Below are 19,584 nucleotides of genomic sequence, written 5' to 3' on the forward strand. Positions count from 1 at the left end.
AGGCCCTAGCTCAAATTTCTGTACAGAGGCCCTCGTCTGAATCAAGGAAAGGTGCTGCCTTTAAGGAAGGCTATTGTCAATTATTTCTGTCCAGAATGACAGGAGGACATCTTTTGAAGGGCATTTACTTAATAAAAGATCTTAAGGGCATACTCCAACTAAGGGACAGTATCTCAGGAAGTTAAACACTGATTCTGATATGAATCAGGAAGTTAAACACATGCTTATAACTCTGTCATTTTCAACAAATGGGACACATAACTGGAACATTGGCTGGCTTGTGCATCAGTACTGTCAGGGTGCTAATGCTTCAAGAGAAGCCTGGAAATCTGCGTTTTGTCCAATCAGCAACTGCTGTCCCCTTGAAAAGACAACACTGGATTCAAAGAAAGCATTTCCTTTCAAGAAGATAAATGCTTATGTGTTTCTTTCTAGAGGTTCTGGTTTGATGATGCTGCAGGAGAATCTACAATAATCAGAGACAGTCAGAGACAGTGGCTTGGCGAGAGATTAATGGAAGAAAGCCACAGACACTGAACAGTGCACCACAGCTGAGTCAGCAGCACACAGAGGCTGTGATTTTGGGAGAGAAAAAGGCTATTCCCTACAACAAGAAGGTTGTGTTAAACTTGGAGCTGATCTAGGAATCAGGTGTCCTCAAACTGATCCTTCAAATACAGTGCCACAGATGAAAACATCCAGTTCACCATCAAGACTTAATTACAAAAGATTACAGTCAACTAGATATGCACATTACTTAAAACACAGGACAGCAATTTCTTAGAGTTCCTACACCAGTGGCAATATGATTATAGATAACACTTTCAGTAGTAGTTACAGATAGTTATAACTTTATATATAAGAGACAAGTACATGAGCTTGTGAAGTACAGCTAGAGTACTTAGGTGCAATCTGACACTTCATTTCTAGATGGCAGTAGAGCATCACAAAAATATAATTTTAGACTGAAAAAGCAAAACAAAACTGTACTGCTTGCATATTACCCAATGAACTACACAATTACTTCAAATCGGAATGTAAACAGCATGCCAGAAGAACTGAAGTTAGGGCAGGATGAACTACCACCCAAATTAAAGCTTTCTAAGAAGGGAGAAGAATGAGGCTGATCCCGACAATTGACAAAGTAACATCTGATCAATTGTAAATGGTTTAGGATTGCAAACATACCTAGCACTCCTTCAAAAGTTATTTTGGTAAGAAATTAAGTAAGAAATAGCAATATGAGGATGTGCGTGTGAGAGAAAAAGAGAGAAAAATTAAAATGGGAATTGGATTGGTTCCAATTTTTGTGTTTGGATTCATAAAGCCAAAGCTTGTCTTAACAACTGTTTGCCAACCAATTAGAGACAGTGCTCTAGTTTTCACTTTGGGCTAAATTCCAACAAACCTATTAAAATGCTGTACGCTAAGTAGAATCGGCCTTGTTTAGAATCATTCTTCTGGAATTCACAATATATACTTTTTAAAACTTATTGAAATATAAACACTTTTCAAGATAGCCAGCTGTATTTTATTTGACATTTCCAAGAAAATAAAATAGCCTTTATTCCATCTATATTCAAAGGGAGGAAAAACACCCATAAAAACCAAATGACAATATATGGAAAATAGCTGTCAGCAGCACTTACCAAAGAGAGGACTAGAGAATACAATATAGGTCCTATACTAAGCCACTTTGATAACTCTCACCAAGTTCTCAGAGAGAAATCAAATTAAATGACAGATTATAATTATGACTCATGACAGTGTTGTTGAGAGAACAGAACTGACTATCCAGGAAGATAATAGAAGAATAATAAGATTATTTATCATTGTATTACCATTATGGCTTTATTCACTCGTATGCTTATTCACAAATTGTTCTTGCATTTGTGTACCATGGGCTTATTCTCCTAATAAACTCATAATAATACATTCTCACAATAGTAGTGTTATTCTTATTAAAATACATTCTAAAAGACATATAGTAAAAAGATTGTTCCTAAGAGCAAAAACTGGAAATATTGATTGGCTAATATTGGTCATTCATAATATTTGCTTTCAACAACCACAAATCTTTATTATGGCCTTTAGGCCTGAAAACAGTACACAGAAGTATATAAAACTAAAATTATTAATAAGACTAAAAAGGGGGTATTAATGTAATAAAATTACAAAACAATAAAATTAGTATAATAGTAATATTAAAAAGCAAAAAAAAAAAAAAAAAGCAGAGACATCACCTTGCCGACAAAGATCCGCATAGTCAAAGCTATGGTTTTTCCAGTAGTAATGTATGGCTGTGAGAGCTGGACCATAAAGAAGGCTGAGCGCCGAAGAATTGATGCCTTTGAACTGTGGTGCTGGAGAAGACTCTTAAGAGTCCCCTGGACTGCTAGGAGGTCAAACCAGTCAATCTTAAAGGAAATCAACCCTGATTGCTCATTGGAAGGACTGATAATGAAGCTCAAGCTCAGATACTTTGGTCACCTAATGCGAAGAGAGGAGTCTTTGGAAAAGACCCTGATGCTGGGAAAGATTGAAGGCAAAAGGAGAAGAGGACGGCAGAGGATGAGATGGTTAGATAGCATCACTGAAGCAATGACCATGAAACTGAGCAAACTCAGGGAGGCAGTGAAGGACAGGAAGGCCTGGCGCAATATGGTTCATGGGGTCATGAAGAGTCGGACACGACTTAACGACTGAACAACAACAACAATACAAATGCAAATAATGTAAGCGACAGTCTCCAAGATGAGTGCTAATCTTGTCATAGGTAAGACATATGGAACAAACAGAGGATGTAAATTGGGCAACCTGAAAAGATACCTCAGAGTCCTGATTGGACAGAAGAAGTGGCAGATGAGCACTGTGCTCTCTCCCAGGGTATTTTTTAACATGGGATAGGATTGGCTTTCTTGATTTTCTTTACAGACCCTGCTCATTTCACCACTTTTCTTTATGAATATATCAGATTCAGCAAAATAGGTGTTACCCAGTTTCAAGGTTAATAGTTTAGACTGAATGAGCTGGATTATCACAGCATTTAACCTATTTGCATCTACCTACTTTTTTTCTCCTTAGATATGTAATTCATAATCCTTCTGTGTGATTAGGAGAATGCATACATCTTCCAAACATGGTCTTGAGTGAATGAACTCCCAGTTCCTAGATCAGCACAAATATTAGTTTCAGTCTGCTTTTCTCAGAAGATATTCTCTTGACCTTAATCCACGTTAATGTTTTATAGGTCCCAGCCAGATGGCAGCATTAAATACTATCCACCTGTCCTCAAACTAACAGAAAAATATGCTAACATAACATTTGCTGCTTTGATTGCCAAGCGTTATTCTGCCACAGTAACAAGGCTAGCGATTGGCACTGTCCTTATGGTTCTAATGCTGGGCAAGTGAAGAAAAGTGATTAATAGATTCTCCTGTCTTCATTTCTTCTCCCACCAAGTATGGTCTGCTGGCAGGAAAATACCCACCAGTCACCTTCCCTAATATGAGGTAGGATAGGTTAGGTAAATGCAGGCAAAATAGTACTGTAATTCCTAAGTAATAAAAGTAGTACACAAAGTACAGCTATAAGAAATCCATCTTTGGAAGAAGCAATGGAAAACCAGTAATATATCCAATGGCGAAAGAACTAGCCCCAAACAAATGGCAGAACCAGGCTTGCTTTCCCTCTTTAAATGGACTTAAAGACTGACATTAAATACAGATCTAGTACTCTTTCAAAAGAATTCTAAACTCACGTGTAAGAACCAGTCTAGATCTAAACCAGTGTTTATAAGGAGTCTACATAAGACCTGAGAACTACTTCAGAAGGCCAGCTCAAATATTAGGCCGACTGATGCCTCTAAAAATGCCAAGTATCCAGTCTCTCCTGCACTCCAAGCCAAAATGGTTGTGGAGGGCATTTCCCAGTGACTGGAAATGAGGAATTATGCCCAAAGCAACCTACAGGAAGCCAAAAGGAGCTGTGTAGATCCCACTCCTGACTGTGTCAGTAATGACACTGTTGATGATGCATCCTAAATTGTATCCACAGCAAAAATTGCATTGGGAGAAGAGAGAAAATATTGCTTTAAACTTGGGACAGCTAAAGGCAATTTTAAGCTGCCTCAGCTGAACATAAGGTAATGGTTAATTGGAAGGCTGGAAGAATGAGAATCAGAAAGTCTCTGTTGGAATGTAGATGGGGATCTAATGCTTTTGAACAGAAATTCGTACAGTTGTTGACACTCTGGTACCTCCATCCTCATCTCAGTCAATCTTGCCAAAGAGAATTCTATGAAAATCATGCTGGGGGAAGGGGGAAATGACAGTTTAGGTTTAGACAACTGCCAAAGAGTGTGAAAGGCTTCATCCAAGCATTGTTATATTAAAGTAACAGGAATGAGGAGAGACTTTGTACCAGCCAAAATGGCAGGGTGATGCGATGAAGATGCTGTAAGTCACAAGTAGGATGGAGTCCTAAAGTTACAAATAGCCATGGGTAATGTTTACCGTACTTAACTGTGTCCTTCAATAACAAACTGACTAAAAATAACTGTTATTTATTATGTATAATCAGATATTCATATATTCCTAATCCCCAAAGGCTAAAAAAGAGCCTTCCTATAAGAAGCAAATACACTAGTATCACCCATACCTATAATTTGTATAAAAATCATGATAGCACACATACACACACACATCCTTTGATGTGAGCTGAACTTCTGGTTTCATGGACATGTCCATACAGTTGTCTTGGCAACAGCACAGAAATGGTTTGCCATTGCCTTCTTCCTAGATTTTTTTTGGGGGGGGGGGGACTAGTTTATATAGTCTTTGAATTTTTTGCAGGTGTCCTACCAAGTAATAACCAGATCCAACTCAGCTTAGCTTTATTTGAGATCTGCTAGTGCTGCCCTTAATTCTCCATATGTATGTGTGTACAGATTAACATATCTGACATTTAAGAGGTTTCAGTAAGCATATTGATTTTATGGTAGAACAATAATGAGGTCTTACTCATCAACCTGTTACAAACTTTTTAAAATGCTCTATAGAAACAACCCTGGCTCAGCAGCTACAGGCCAAAATAATTTTAATTTTATTTGAGTCACACAGGAGACTTCACTGAACTTTGCACTCAGTGCATATCAGGCTAACATTTCAGAAGAGAATCAGAAGTAGAACTAAAGCCAAATCATTGGTGGATGGTCAATTATGAGGGGTTTCTGAAAATCTGATGACATTAAGCCCTATGTGGACAAAGACAAGTTAATGAGTAATAATATATAATGAAGAAATGAATAATGAGTACTGGGGAAGTCACAACCAATAGATCTAATCCATCAAGCTACAACAGAGGAGATGCGCAACTTAGCATTCCACAAAGGGGAAAAGTGTGTTCTGTTTCTGATTTCTGAAGCCCAAGAATCCCTGGAGAGTTTGGAATTTAGAAGAGAGCTGACAGCGGTGTTGTATTCCATTGGATCCAGTCTTAGATTTTTTTAAAAAAAAATAAGCATCACTAGAATAGTGCTACTTACGTGCTACTTTTATAAAGTAGCAATACATACTTTTTCTGTGCTTTATCTAATGGTTTTGTCTTGTCTACTAAAAAAGACGTTTCATTTCATTTTATTTAAAGCTGGGCTTCTACTATCCTGTATAAAAGGAAAGAGGGCCACACAGATGTGATTTCAAACAACAGAACTTATGGGATGGTGATTTGGATGGCTGTCCTGAACAAGCAAAATCAGGCTTATCTTTCCCCAAATATCTCTCCTACATTAACTCTTGATTTGAATACCTGATTAAGACTGCAGGTTCACTCAGCTGCTTTCCATTAAATACCACAAAACCGAAAAAAGCACCAGGGTTCTTTTGTTTCCAAACAATCTTACATAAAATGTGTAAGATTTTTCTAAATTTTACATTCAGGATCGAAACTAAGTACGGAGCAGCAATACTAGGTCCTGTGTTTACGTTATACTGATTAGAAATAATGGTTGGAAAGCGCATATTCAAAAGGATGTGGTTGATTCAGAAATGGTATGTATCACCTTTATTCCTCTGAAAAGATTTGCAATGGTTTCAATTTGCTTGCAGTTGCTCTACTGACAGTGCCTAGAGTGGAAGGTAATTAAAAATGTTCCCAGCTTGTGTAGAAGACAAAAAATAAAGCTATATAGCTGAAACTGAAAGCTGAACACTCTGAAAAATACACACACACACACACACACACACACACACACACACACATATATATCCTGCTGTCTCTTTAGAAACCAGATAGCTAACCAGGAAATTAAATTGCTTCCACTTTATTAGTTGGGTTGCAACATGTACTCATAAATTCAAAATTTCTAGTGCAACTATAAGAAACCAGGGAAAATAAAAAGATTGTCTACTTGTCTGGAGATTTAGAGGGCAAAGTATGCCACAGAATAATAGCAATAATGATAACTACCAGTACTACTATTACTAGGCAGGTACACTCAACACTCTGGTTTTAGAAATAATGAAACCTGCTTAAGCATTCTTTAAACAAGTGGAAAAACACTAAGCAAAATAGTATGATTTAACCTTCCCAAAATATTTCCAAATCCAAGCTATGATGTGTATTTCCACAGGAAAATGGGGCAGAAATGAATTTATTAAACCATATTTGCAGTCCTACCCAAGATTAGAACTTCATCAATTATCCTCCCAGACTTCAAGATAGGTAATAATGATCTTAAGTTAAAGAACCATAGTTTTTGTTTAAATAGTAAGAAATCTGTCCTAGCACTAACAGCAGTTATGACCATGTGCACATGACATGGCCAATACAGTCATTCCCATCCCCAGGCAATTGAATCACCTCAATGTGCCAGTAGCATACAATCTGGGATAATAAGGCCAGTCATTTCATGTCCATTTTTCAGCCCTCCTAGTCACTGCAAAAGTGGTTGGAGAATGTCACTGTCTTTTTGGGTCAAAACAATTAAAAAAATTATGTGGTAGTTTGAAGGCAATTGGTACTTTTGGGAACAAAAATAGGAGAAGGCTTTCTGTACCTTTTTACCCCATGTGGCTACAAGGTGGGGCAGGGGAGAAAATAAAAAGCTAGCAGACAAGGTGCCTTCAGAGGAACCCTTTAGGACTTTCTCTGTCTTGAAAGGTAGCAATCAACCTTCTGTCTGTCATCTGGATGACATGGCTAGTGGGGTAAGTTAATTTAGACCCAACCAATTCTGGGCTATTTGGAGATAAAGCTAATTCCTTCTGGGCTATTTGTTTGGGTTAGCATTTTGTACAACATGTGATTCCTTCCATGTCTCAGTTAAGTGCATTACACAAAAAGGGCTTTTGACAGTTTCCCTAGAGAAACTGTGAAATCCCCAGCATTGGATATGTTCAAAAAGAGGCTGCCAGGATCAGATAATCTGAATTCTTGACTTTAAACATCAGTTGTGTGGGAATGATAACTTTATTAACTTGCTTTTCATCTTGTTTTAACTACGTAACATTCAGTTAAGGTTTTAAGTATTGCAGGAAATACAATTCTAAAAATTTCAGAACTTGCACTCAAGCTTGCTAATACTGATGATAGACAAGGTCTCCAGGGAAATGGCAAATGGTACCATTAATTGGCCAAATTACATTATTTTAAATTGACAATGGATATTTTTTAGAGAATGGAGGGCTTTTCTAAAGTAACATTTAAAATGTTTAACATTCCAATAACAGTGAAGAACAAAACTATCCAGTGGGGAAAAGAAGTCCTTTCCTGCAAATGTCAGATATAATGAGAACTGTTATCCTTACTTTTCTTACAAAGCAGAAACTAGAGTGCTAAAAATGAACTCTTCAAACATGAATAGTTAACAGAGATTAAAAATGAAGTAGGAAAAGTTCTGCTGTACCTGAAAGTTTTACATATAAACTGAGAAAATATTAACGCAGAGACATAAGTACTGATGTTCTAAAGTTTCCAGTTTTAAAATTCCCATCAACTACCCCATATCTATAGCAAAAAAAAAAAAAAAAAAAATTCTGATGAGACAGTCCTGATTTGATTAAAGGCTTTTCTAGAGCTATTTTCCCACTTTTGAAGTCAGTGATAGACAGTACTTTTCATAATCTGACAAAAATATTAACTGACTTCCACCTGACATACCTAAATACTCAGGAAAACATTAATGCAAACTTTGATCTTTCTATTCTAGGGCACAAGGCTGAAGAAATCTGATTAAACCTGGGAAAAAAGCCTCAGATTCATTTATAAATTCAGTAGAGATTTCAACAAAAATAAAAGAATATGAACCTGGGAGGGATTCTTTTTCATTTTAGATACTGTATCATATAACTGGAATATATATTCTGCCCTATAATGGAGGGCAGAATATCAAATGCAATGGCAGTGAAGAAATCCAAGACTGGCCACTTTAGGACATTTTGAGTTTCTATGTAAGATACAAGAATAAACTAAGTAAGAATTACGAGACAAAATGGGGATTTTTATTATTGGAAATGGGGCTGAGATTAGAGCAACAGATATTAAGGGAGATTTGGAAGCTCATCTACATGGCTTGCTTTTTGTTCCTTATATCATAGAAAGAAAGAAAGAAAGAAAGAAAGAAAGAAAGAAAGAAAGAAAGAAAGAAAGAAAGGAAGGAAGGAAGGAAGGAAGGAAGGAAGGAAGGAAGAGGAAGAGAGAGAGAGAGAGAGAGAGAGAGAAAGAGAGAAAGAGAGAAAGAGAGAAAGAGAGAAAGAGAGAGAGAAAGAAAGAAAGAAAGAAAGAAAGAAAGAAAGAAAGAAAGAAAGAAAGAAAGAAAAAGAAGAAAAGAGGGAGGGAGGGAGGGAGTGAGTCTGCAGTCATTTGCCAGCCTCTAGTATTATAGTCTAAATTGTATAAATATATTTTCTAGAATTTCTGGAACTTGTTAATGACTTGGCAAAATTTCTGAATATATTTGTTTCAGATGTAGCTTTTCCTGCTTTTTGCTATGTGCAGTTTTAATCTGTATTAGGTTAATAATAAGTGTATATGTTAATGCTTAGTGCACAGGACTCAAGATAGTGCTACACCTTAGATCTGGGGTAAAAAACCAAGGGTCTTCCACATGTTTTGGACTGCAACTCCCATCAGCCCTAACTAGCATAGTTAGTTAGTTGACTTATTTATTTATTCACTTAAATGCTGCCTGACTTCAATTACCCCTGGATGGCTCACAGATAAAAAACAAAACAGCAAACATGCAATCAAAAGAATAAAACATATAACTACAAGCAACATGATGAATCCCATCAGCAATAAACATAGGCACCCAACAAGGGGCTTCAACACTCCTAGCCCAAAGTCTGGAAGAAGAGCCAGGTCTTTAAAGCCCTTCCGAATCTCATTCCAGAGGGCAGGTGCTATCCCAGAGAAGGCATGTTTCTGGGGTCCCATACATGGCACTGTTTAACTAAAGAATCTGGAGTGTGCCAACTCTGTCGGATCAGACCATCCAGGTTAATTCTATAGGAGATAGACCATCCCTCAAGTTATCAGGCTCTTTGCCATGTAGGGCTTTATAGGTCATAACCACACCTTGAATCGTACCTGGAAGCAAATTGGCAGCCCTTGCAGCTCATGAAGCAGGGGTGTCACATGGGCATACTGTAGCATGTCCATCACTGTTGCTGCATTCTGGACCAGTTGAAGCTTCTGAGTGATCTTCAAGGGTAGCTCCACGTAGAATGCATTATAATAATTGAGCCATGAGTTGACTAGGACATGAGAGACCATCTAGATCTAGGAAACAGTGCAACTGGCATACCAGATGAAGCTCTGCAAAGGCCATCCTGTCCATATCTGCCATTTGCTCATCAAGCATGAGCTGTGAGCCTTGGAAGACCCATAGATTGCACACTACTCTTGAATGGGGAAGTGCTATCTCATCCAAGTTAGAGATGGAATATCCCCAGATCTAGATGGTCCAACAGTCACAACCAACTGGTCTTGGTAGGATTAAGTCACAGATAGTTTCTCCCAATCCAGACCCACATAGCCTCCAGGCATGGGACAGGACTTGGACAATCTCATTTGGCTGGCCTGGGGTCAAAAAATGTGATTGGGTATTACCAGCATACTGATGATACCAGACCTCAAATGGTGAATGATTTCATCCAGCAGTTTCATGTAGATGTTCAATGGGGGTGGGGTGGGGTGGGGTGGGGGGAGAGTCAAGGCCTGCAGTACCCAGCAAAAGAACGGTCTAGGGAGTAAGGCATTATGGAAATTATAGTCAAAAAATATCAAGAGACACCAGCTTATCTAGTGTTACCTTAGATGAATTCGTACTTTCTGGCCAGTGCCTCCTAACATGTCAGTCTGCTTCCAATAGTGGGAGTAGCTCAGCAGAAGTGGGATTTTTTAACTTACTTTGGAAAGGTGCATTAAAAGTCTTATGCCAGCTGCCAATCTACAGTTCTCTGTGTCCTAACAGCACAATTATGACCCATATCATTTAATACTACTTTAGAGATACTGCTAAGAAAAAGAAATGTTGATTTACCAAATAGAAAGGAAAAGGAATTGCATTCCCATTCTGAATCTCAGTCACTAAATAGATCTAATCCACTTAAGGAGCTCCCTGTCTCCGATCTGCCGACATTATTTGGCTGCAGTTTTTCTCCCTGAGCACAATCTTTTCCTTTTGAGGTTGATGCTAATCCTCATTCTGCTATAGTCCTTAAACTAATAAAAGATTAGAGTGACATTTCCAAAAGGGCATCACATTAGCAGCAGCTTTCACCATCTCAACAGATCACATGGTGCAACAGACCATTAGTGAGCAAGCCATTAATCTTATGGTAATGAAGGGTACAGGAATAATGAGGACACTGATTCTTAGTGCCACAGGTAACTTTGCCAGGCAGGAGAGGCTGAATATAACGCTGTGATATCAGAAACAGCCCCTTGTCACTACAGCATTCTTCAAGCAACAATAGAGAACAGGCACCTACTCTGATCTGTCACCGTATGTGTTGTCTGCAACTAATGAGCCTTCTCCTATGTTCTAATTAGTGGCATAAAACTGCTTTAACTACTCTGCCTATGCTATAACGTGGAATCAATTAGGATTAGCTGCAAAATAAAGAGTCTGTTTTCATGGCTTTCCCACTAGGCTATAATCACTGGTGAAAGTAACCAACAAAAACCCTTATGATGGTTAGACATACTTGCTCAGATCTAATGACAGCCCTTTCAGTTATACTACAGAGTTTGCTGAAGCCAATGTACTGCCTAATTAGTCAATACACCATCTAGCATTGAAAGAAGCTTCCTGAATTTGATTCTATTCTCTTGCATATCATGCAGCTCTAAAAGAAACAGATGGCAGCGCCAAACTGAGCTAATTACCCATCCTTCCTGATTTCTTGTGTATTAATACTTTTCACATGAAAATCTGAGACTCTATAAGCAGTTTCCTGTTTCTCCCTACTTAAACCACGATCCTTTTAAATATTATGATGTAGGGCAGGGGGTTCCCTTTTGAAAAGAAGGTGCTTTTGTAAGTTTCTATAGGGCACCATATATTGCCAGAACCTTGGGTACTGAAAAAGAAGGCCCACTGGATCAGTTTCTTAACTTTCAGAGTGTCTTCACTGATATTATGGGGTGCTTTCAAATAAGACTATTATTGTGCAGTGTCCTGCTACATTCATGAAATGTTATGGGAAAACTCCACTGTCATCTTCTATTTGTAGCCCAGAAAGGTCTTCTTGCACTTTCAGACTTTCTTCTTAGCATTTTTAAAACTATGTTAAAGAGGGAAAGTCAGAATAGCTGCAAAAGACCTCTGGATTAGGCAGTGCTAGGAACCATTCATTAAAATGTATTCACTGTGTTGCTGAGAGTTTGCCACAGGTACACAGTTAAGCTCCCCAGAGAAACAATTGTAAACAGTTGGATATGACATAGAGTTTTATTATTTGCTTTTCACTGCTGATTCCTTCTCTCCTTGGATGACTGCTATGCAATGTATTCTATATTTTTTTGTGGAGTGAGCCACTCTGGGCTTCTTTGAGAACACAGATGGCACATTGTGCATTTGTACCAGAAGAGTGGGATAAACTTGTTTCAAATGAAAACAGAAATGAAACAAACCACACACCAGCCTGAATTGAGCTTTTCTCCATGAACATAATACACAGAAGTTTGAGAATGTGCATAACTCAGTCACGTGTGTGTAAGGAAGCAATCAATTTGTTTTGGTGAGTAGGACTGATATGAAAAGTGCTTGTTTGTAGGATCTGATGACCACCAAGTGCTTCAAGAAAAACAGTTTTTTAATTGCACCAAGTAATAGCTTTGTTGCTTTTTAAAAGGCATTCACTCTGGATGTGGCTTGGCTTCCTTGTGAAGTCATTTACTACAATTTGCTCTACGGTCATCTTCTGCAGTGCACATGCTGTTTACGACAGTAGCAGCGGGCAATCTGGGGAAGAAGCCAGGTGGTGAATTCAGGATTTATCAACTGTCTCTTGGCCCCAAAGGAAAGACAATTCAGACTCCCAATAATAATAATAAAAAAACCTAGACAATGTGGTGTACAATTAAATGTGTCATATCTTCTCCAGTTTCAAACATGACCTACATGAACTGATCTACTTCTCCACAGGAAAGTAGATTTGGATTAGCTATTCAGAAGAATTTCTTATAAGAACTGTCAATTGAGGGGTATAGGCTGCCTCATGGTGTTATCTTTTCCTTTGCTGTAGGCTGTCAAACAAATGCTGGAGAGCCATCTGTCCAAAGTGCTTTAGCAGATCATGTATCAAGTGGTGAGCTGGGTTAGATGACTTCTGAGGTCTTTCCAACTGTATGATTCTTGGAGTCTTTGAATTCAACTGAAAACAATTAGTTTCTAACACTTTCTTTGAAAATGATGAAGAAGAAAGAATCAAAATGTACCCTTAGGACAGAATTGAGCTTTTACAGTAGTATGATATTGGCAAAATAATGAAATGAAGGTCTTTTATTTATTTTTCCCCTTGATTAGTGAGGGTGAGGATTGCTTCCCTTGCTAATTTTTCCACTGCCTCTTGTTCTAGAACCTGGTAAGGAAAGTGACATCCAAAGCAGAAAACATATAGTCTAAAAATGGTAAGTAATATTATTATTAAGATGGTGCTACTTTCTGACTAATTCAGACTTACCTGTATATAGTTGTGGGTGGAGCATTCAATGTGTCATAGATAAGCCTCACGTGACCTTGATACAATTCTAAAGCCAGGGGATCATTGTCCCCTTTGTATAATAAGATGCCATTGTCTTTATCTGTTGCGACCTTTGAATGTCAAAGGAAAGAAGATTAATAGTGATAGAAAAACAGGCAAAGATGTATATTCCGGTACTGTAATGTTAACTATGCATAATTTTAAAAAAAGAGATAACCAAGGATTTCTCCCAAATTCACTACATTGTCATTCAGTAAGGAAAATGGGTCTATGACACCCATAGAAATTCCAATAGGAACTTCTGTGTACAATGAATTTATTTATTTATTTATTTATTTATTTATTTATTTATTTATAACATTTATATAGCCACCCATCTTATATAAAATTCTGGGCAGCTCCCAGTATTAGGATGTATGTAGGTTACGCTACTGTGATATAAATCATAACTTTCTCCATAGAGCTTTCCTTGTACAAGTGCTCACATTTAATAAATGGAATAGTGACATTATTAGTCATATCAGAAAGATAGCTGGTATACTGGATTATGGGAGTGACTGTCTGTGTCAGAGAGATACCCCTCAAGTCAGTTTTGAAGAGAGAAGGTTGTGACCATATGGAGCTTGTCATGTTGAATGACTGCAGTGCGTCCAAGGCTAAGCTGGAAATTCTGAACGTGTTTGTTCTTAGTTTTATAGTCCACCTTCTTGCTTAAAAAGCTCACATGCTAGCTATCAGAAGTGTTTTAAAGATATAACTCAAACATATTTTTCAAAAATATATCCCATAACTTTTATAAATCCTCAGTGTTACTTAAGAACTTTCTTCCCCAGCTACAAGTGATTTAGATGTAACATAATACTTTTCTAGAAACTTTATTGAAACATGGACTCCTTATAAACACAGCAGCCTTCAAGTGAAAGAATTTAGTAATTTTACAGTTTTTATAATCTGCCCAAATGGAAAGACTTAGGTGTGCGAGTGTGATGAGTTACAACACATTAAAACGTATATAAAATAACAATAATAAAGCAACCCTCCACCAAGATAGGTTTTTTTGTGTATGTGCTTTCAAGTCAGTCTTGACTCCTGGTGACTACCTGGACAAGTCCCCACAGTTTTCTTAACAAGATTTTGGAAGTGATTTGCTCTTGCCTGCTTCCTAGGGCTGAGAGAGTGACTGGCCCAAGATCACACAGCTGGTGAGTCTAGAATTCAGTTTTCTGGTTTCTAGCCTGGTGCTGTAACCATTACACCAAACTGGCTCTAAGACAGACATTAGTAATATTTAAATAGGGTTGAGGGCTCAGTGAAAGAAAGCTACTTTCAGAGGCCTTTTACAGTAAATGCCATGAGTTTGGGGCTTTAAGATCCTCTGGGTTAGGGTTAGTAATCAGAATTCCTTGTGATTCCTGAACTTGGGAGAATTATTGTCCATTCAAACTATGCTTTATCGTTTGTTCTCAAGCCATATTTGATGCACTATTTTTTAAAATTGTTTTATATATATTCTCTCATTCTCTCTCTCTCTCTCCATATATATATGTATATATATATATAAAACTAAGCACCATTTTGCTGATGTAGTAGAAAACTTTAGCTAGTTTAAGAACAGAAGCCAAAGTTTCAAGTCACATCCACTGTATTTCTACTAAGAAAGAAACACTAGGAATAGTAACATCTGACCCGGAAGTTGTATTAAGCATGCTAAATCAGGACTTCCTATTTTTCACTTTGGAGAAACGAAGCAGTTGGTGAGGCCTAAATGGCCATCCTTCAGAAATTATCCCTCATTCAGCTGACTTTGGCCCTCAGAGATGCTATTTGTTGCAAATAGTCCCAATAAAGGCAAGAAGCTGAGGGAGGATGTAATTTCTGATATGGAAACTGCCAGATTGGGGTTCTGTGTAGTCTGTTTTCCTTCAATATAAAATAAGCTTTATTACTCAAACTACATTATTAGACCTAATAGCTGTATACAGACAGTGGCATATCTGCAGGGCTGAAAGAGACTGAAGGACATAGATGTGGACTAGCGCTGTGCATGTTTTGAAAATGATTCATAAGAAATGGTTTGGACATTGTAGGAACACAGAACCTCTCTGCTATTTTTTAAAGCAGCCTTTTTTGAAATCTTCTGGGTGAGGCTAAGCACAGATGCTTCTACTTTAAGGAATCAACTTATTAAAGTTAATGTGGCTTTTAAAATAACCTTTTTTTTTTCTTTAAGGGCCTGAAAAAAGAGTCCCTTTAATGAAAAGTGGAGGGATGCTAAGATGCTCTTTATGCTCATATGAGGTTCAAACTACTTTATACAAATCATTTTCAAAGCCTGTACACTCTTTTGGTGGACATCTGTTCTGTTTGCTACATCTTCAGGGATCTGATGGGAGATTGAGCACTTTCACCCAGGCTTAGATTCATCTTCTTTGAGACCTTCCCACTAATGTGCAAAGATAATTTCAGTGCCTTGGTATTCAATGAAGGCAAGGAATCTCTGAATCCATTTTAGATGTAAGGCAGGAGTACCCAACCTCCATCAGCTTAAGGACAGCCTTCTCCCCAAGCTTTGTGTGGCAAAGCAAAGGCCATGCTCACAAAGTGAGTAAAGCCAGGACTTATTTTTTGTGGGGACTCTGGAGTTTTAAATCATGAATTAAACCATCCTGTTAAGCATCTGCAAAACAGAAGGCTGCCATTTTGGCCCTTAATAACCCCAAAATTCCAGAAAAAACATGGGCTGGGTTTTTTGATTCCACACAATATGGAGGCCCTCTGGGAGGTCAAAAGGATGCTGGCATGCTGCACATGGCTCTGGGCCACACTTTCTCCATCCTTGTCCTAAGAGTACAAGTGACCAATGAAGTCTCACACACACACAGTACTTGTGACTAATTAAGTTAAACACACATACTTAAGGATCTGCATAATCTCTTTTAAGCTTTTTGTACAACCCCCTTACAAGCTTATATCTAATTACACCCACTTGCTTTTGAAGAAAGGTCCTGAAATTAGACCCAATAGTTCTACCAACAATAAATACTAGTTCCAATTATATCTGTCCTCTATATACTATGGCTGTTTTAAAACTGCAAAATAAATAATACTATATATACTGTATGTTATAAAAAATCATATTTTAAAAAAAAGTTTTTCCAGGCTTGTAAACTGCAAGTAACTTTTTATTTGTCAGATTTCCTTTCATTAGGAAAGATTTCTGAATCCTGTTTCAAGAGATGCTTACTTAAAACTAATTTTTTTTACATGAGTGGCAATTAACTAGCAGATGGAGAAGCAATGTTTTATCTGGAAAATAAGCTTTGAGAACACCATCTGTGTGAAATTCATGTAGTAAACAAGTCTGGCTTTCATATTATCATCCAAAATGCATTTTTATCATAATCCTTTTCTGAAATAAGCCTAAAATGTGACCTATGTAAACTGTGCCCTGAGCTCATAACTCATGTGACATATTTTACTATTTTATACATGCAGAACCAAAGAAAAATGCAGAGAAAGGGCTTTAAAAAAGCAAAATAAAATATTTTGTCTACTTTTTGTATTTCGGAGGATTGTGTGAAGAGACAAATCATAGATCTTTTACACTAAGAGTTGTATACACTGCATTGTAAAATGGAGCAGATTTATTTAATAAGCTGCTAAAAAGATCAGGTATTGCAGGTGATTTCTCAAATGAGTTTTTTTTCAGCAAAGTGATGTATGTAATTGTCCTTTAATCAGGGACTGCATGTGGCTTTGAATGGCATACCAGAGGCTGTACTTCCAACAGTAGAACAATAAATAATTTTATACAGTTAATATAGTTATTTCCAACATATTTAATAATGTTACCTTTTGGTTATGTTAAAAGATACAATCACAGACAATTTGAGAACAGGATTTGGGGGACTGCATGAAACCCTGGGGCTTTAGGTTGTGCACATCTTCTAACACAATCTATTTGGGTAGCACACTAGCGGTGAATGTAATGCTTTCATTGACATTTGCTTAAGTTCTTTGCAATAACCAGGTTGAGAAAAGTTTATAATATTATCTGCATAACTTACTTGAAGCGAGATGTTTGCTTGAGGGCGGATTTTGGCTGGTGGAAGCTCAACGTAGGAATCCTTCCCAACAAAATTGACGGTAATGAGTTTCTCACACTTCTGGCCAGCAAAACCTGCCAGGCAACGGCAGACTGGTTCCTGCTGCACGACAATGCACTGCGCTCCATTTTGGCATTCATAATAATCACAAGGACTGGTCTGGAGGAGAACCATGGGTGGTGGATTTTCACAGAAGAGTCCACTTTAAAAATAGAAAATGGTCAATGCCAATTTGAAACTCAAAAGCATTAGGCAGGAGTTTAACGATATGTGGTTCATATGGATCTCTTTAGCTGTTGTAGGATACTTAAAGGTGACAAATATTGGTCCAAATGTGAACATTTCCAATGTTCATATCAGTGCTTTAAGGGATTCCAAGAGGATATACATATGGAACAGCTATATCACAATGGACACCACCTGATTTTGAAGAAAAGATTTCACATTGATGAAGAAATGTTCTAAGGAAAATTGTGTGGCTAACACATTCATTTTATATGAAAGCAATAATAAAAATCATAACAACGTATAAGGAAATGTTACATATTAATAATTTCTTATATACTAACAGCCCTCTAATTCTCCTGTTTTCCTTGCAGTGGAAAACTTTCCATTCAGTTACATGACTTGACCAAACCAGTAAAGATAAAAAATAGTTCTTTAAAATAATAGTTACATCAAAAGATGCATCTTGATTATTTGACTGTGAAACATTCAGTTAAGATACAGCAGCTTCCTACTCCTTGTTGTTTCCAGATATATTGGGACTGTAACTCTTTAGACCATACAAATTGCCCATTATTCCCACTGTATCTGGAAGGCACCAGTTTAGAGAAGGTTTGAATGAATGTGATCTTTATAAGAAAAACAAAGGCAAAATTAAACTAATATTTCAAAATTAAACTAATTTTCAAAACTAAACTATGTATTTCAAATAGTTTCTTTAAAAATAAGGTAGTCCTGAAATAAAGTAAAATAAAATCCTATTTGGAATATTTTAAGTTTTCAATGGTTTCAAGTTTTCACTGTTAAGAAAGCATACAGCTCTTTCTTAACAGTGTTTCTTAAGCATGGGCTTTGCCATTACCACTCTTGTGTAGTTTAAAAATGCAACTTAATTTTTTATTTCTCTTTCCTGTAGCCATATTTTGCTTTTACTCTGATCAAAAACTGAAACCAGTGTCAAACATGAATTCGAGTCTTATTTTTTTCAGTGACATTTGCACTTTTTTTTTTAGGTGAGTACCAAACCAGATTTGCCATGTACCTTGTGCTGACAATGTTGATATTTAAGAATAAATGGCTAGAGCAAGAGGTCTGAGTTAGGTCAGAAATGTTGCATGGGATGAGAGGGCCTTAAGCTGTTGGTGTTGCCACCAATCCAAAGGGATTCCCTAGATTATAACTGCAAGAGAAGGAAAGTTCTAATTTTAACCTTCAAGAAAAGGTATGATATATGTATGCCCCCACTGTGTTTGTGTGTGTGTTGGAAGAATTCCAGTGGAGACCACAGAGAGGTCATAGACTTTAAGCCCTTTCCCTTACTTCACCTTCCTGATCTGTCTTGTCTCCCTCATTTGTATTTTTTAAAAATTAACAATTCAATGGCAGCAGCAAACTATGGGTTAATGCCTCTACCTGCATTGTTGAATTAAGGTGTCATTTACCCATTACTGAGTTGGCAGAAAAGTACAACAGTGTAAAACTTGCTGCTACCTTGTCTTTTCCCTCTCCTGCCTCAATTTTCTTTGTTCCAAGTCACCATCAAATAGTGCTTCCTAATTATTCATGCATAGCACATGATAAACAAAGCAAGTAATTGAGTCCTCTGGCTTTGCTTTCTCTCTCTTTAGCATGTCATCAGCTGGCAGGGAAACAATCCACCAGTCATGGCACCAGAGCGGGAATGGACGGATCTACTTGAACTACTTTTCCCACCATCTCTAGGCTTGTACTTGTACTTCTTCAATGCCAAAGAATCTAGCACTATTACACAAATCTGGTAGACCACTGGCATAGCACTGCTGTATCTAGCTCTTTAGGGACACAGCAACCAAATGGGGACTGTCATGGCCAGCTTAGATTCAGAGGATTCTTACACTGAGGAGCCTACTCTGGATGTACAACATGAGTGTCAGCCTCAGGAACAAGTACACAATTTAGCACCTGAGGCTCACCTCATCAGCAATCATCAAGAACAGCTGCACCTCAGTCAGATGACTAGGCTCAGGATCCGAGGCAACTGCCCAGCCTTGGGCATGCCGTGC

General features: G+C 37.6%; 1 protein-coding gene across 2 annotated transcripts in view; it reads right to left on the minus strand.

Moving 5' to 3' along the window:
- SLIT3 (slit guidance ligand 3) overlaps nt 1–19,584 on the minus strand; it is a 534,750-nt gene that overhangs the window by 11,361 nt on the left and 503,805 nt on the right. For both annotated transcript variants that reach the window (XM_088133617.1, XM_088133616.1), the window contains 2 exons: nt 17,279–17,519; nt 13,191–13,321 (listed from right to left, as the gene is read on the minus strand). In XM_088133617.1, the coding sequence (XP_087989743.1) occupies nt 13,191–13,321; nt 17,279–17,519 (372 nt within the window). The remainder of the gene's footprint in view (nt 1–13,190; nt 13,322–17,278; nt 17,520–19,584) is intronic.

The sequence above is a fragment of the Python bivittatus genome, unplaced genomic scaffold, assembly GCF_059951505.1.
Source record: "Python bivittatus isolate LINGU-HERP-01145 unplaced genomic scaffold, Pbiv_v1 ctg000080_np1212, whole genome shotgun sequence".
Classification (NCBI taxonomy): Eukaryota; Metazoa; Chordata; class Lepidosauria; order Squamata; family Pythonidae; genus Python; species Python bivittatus.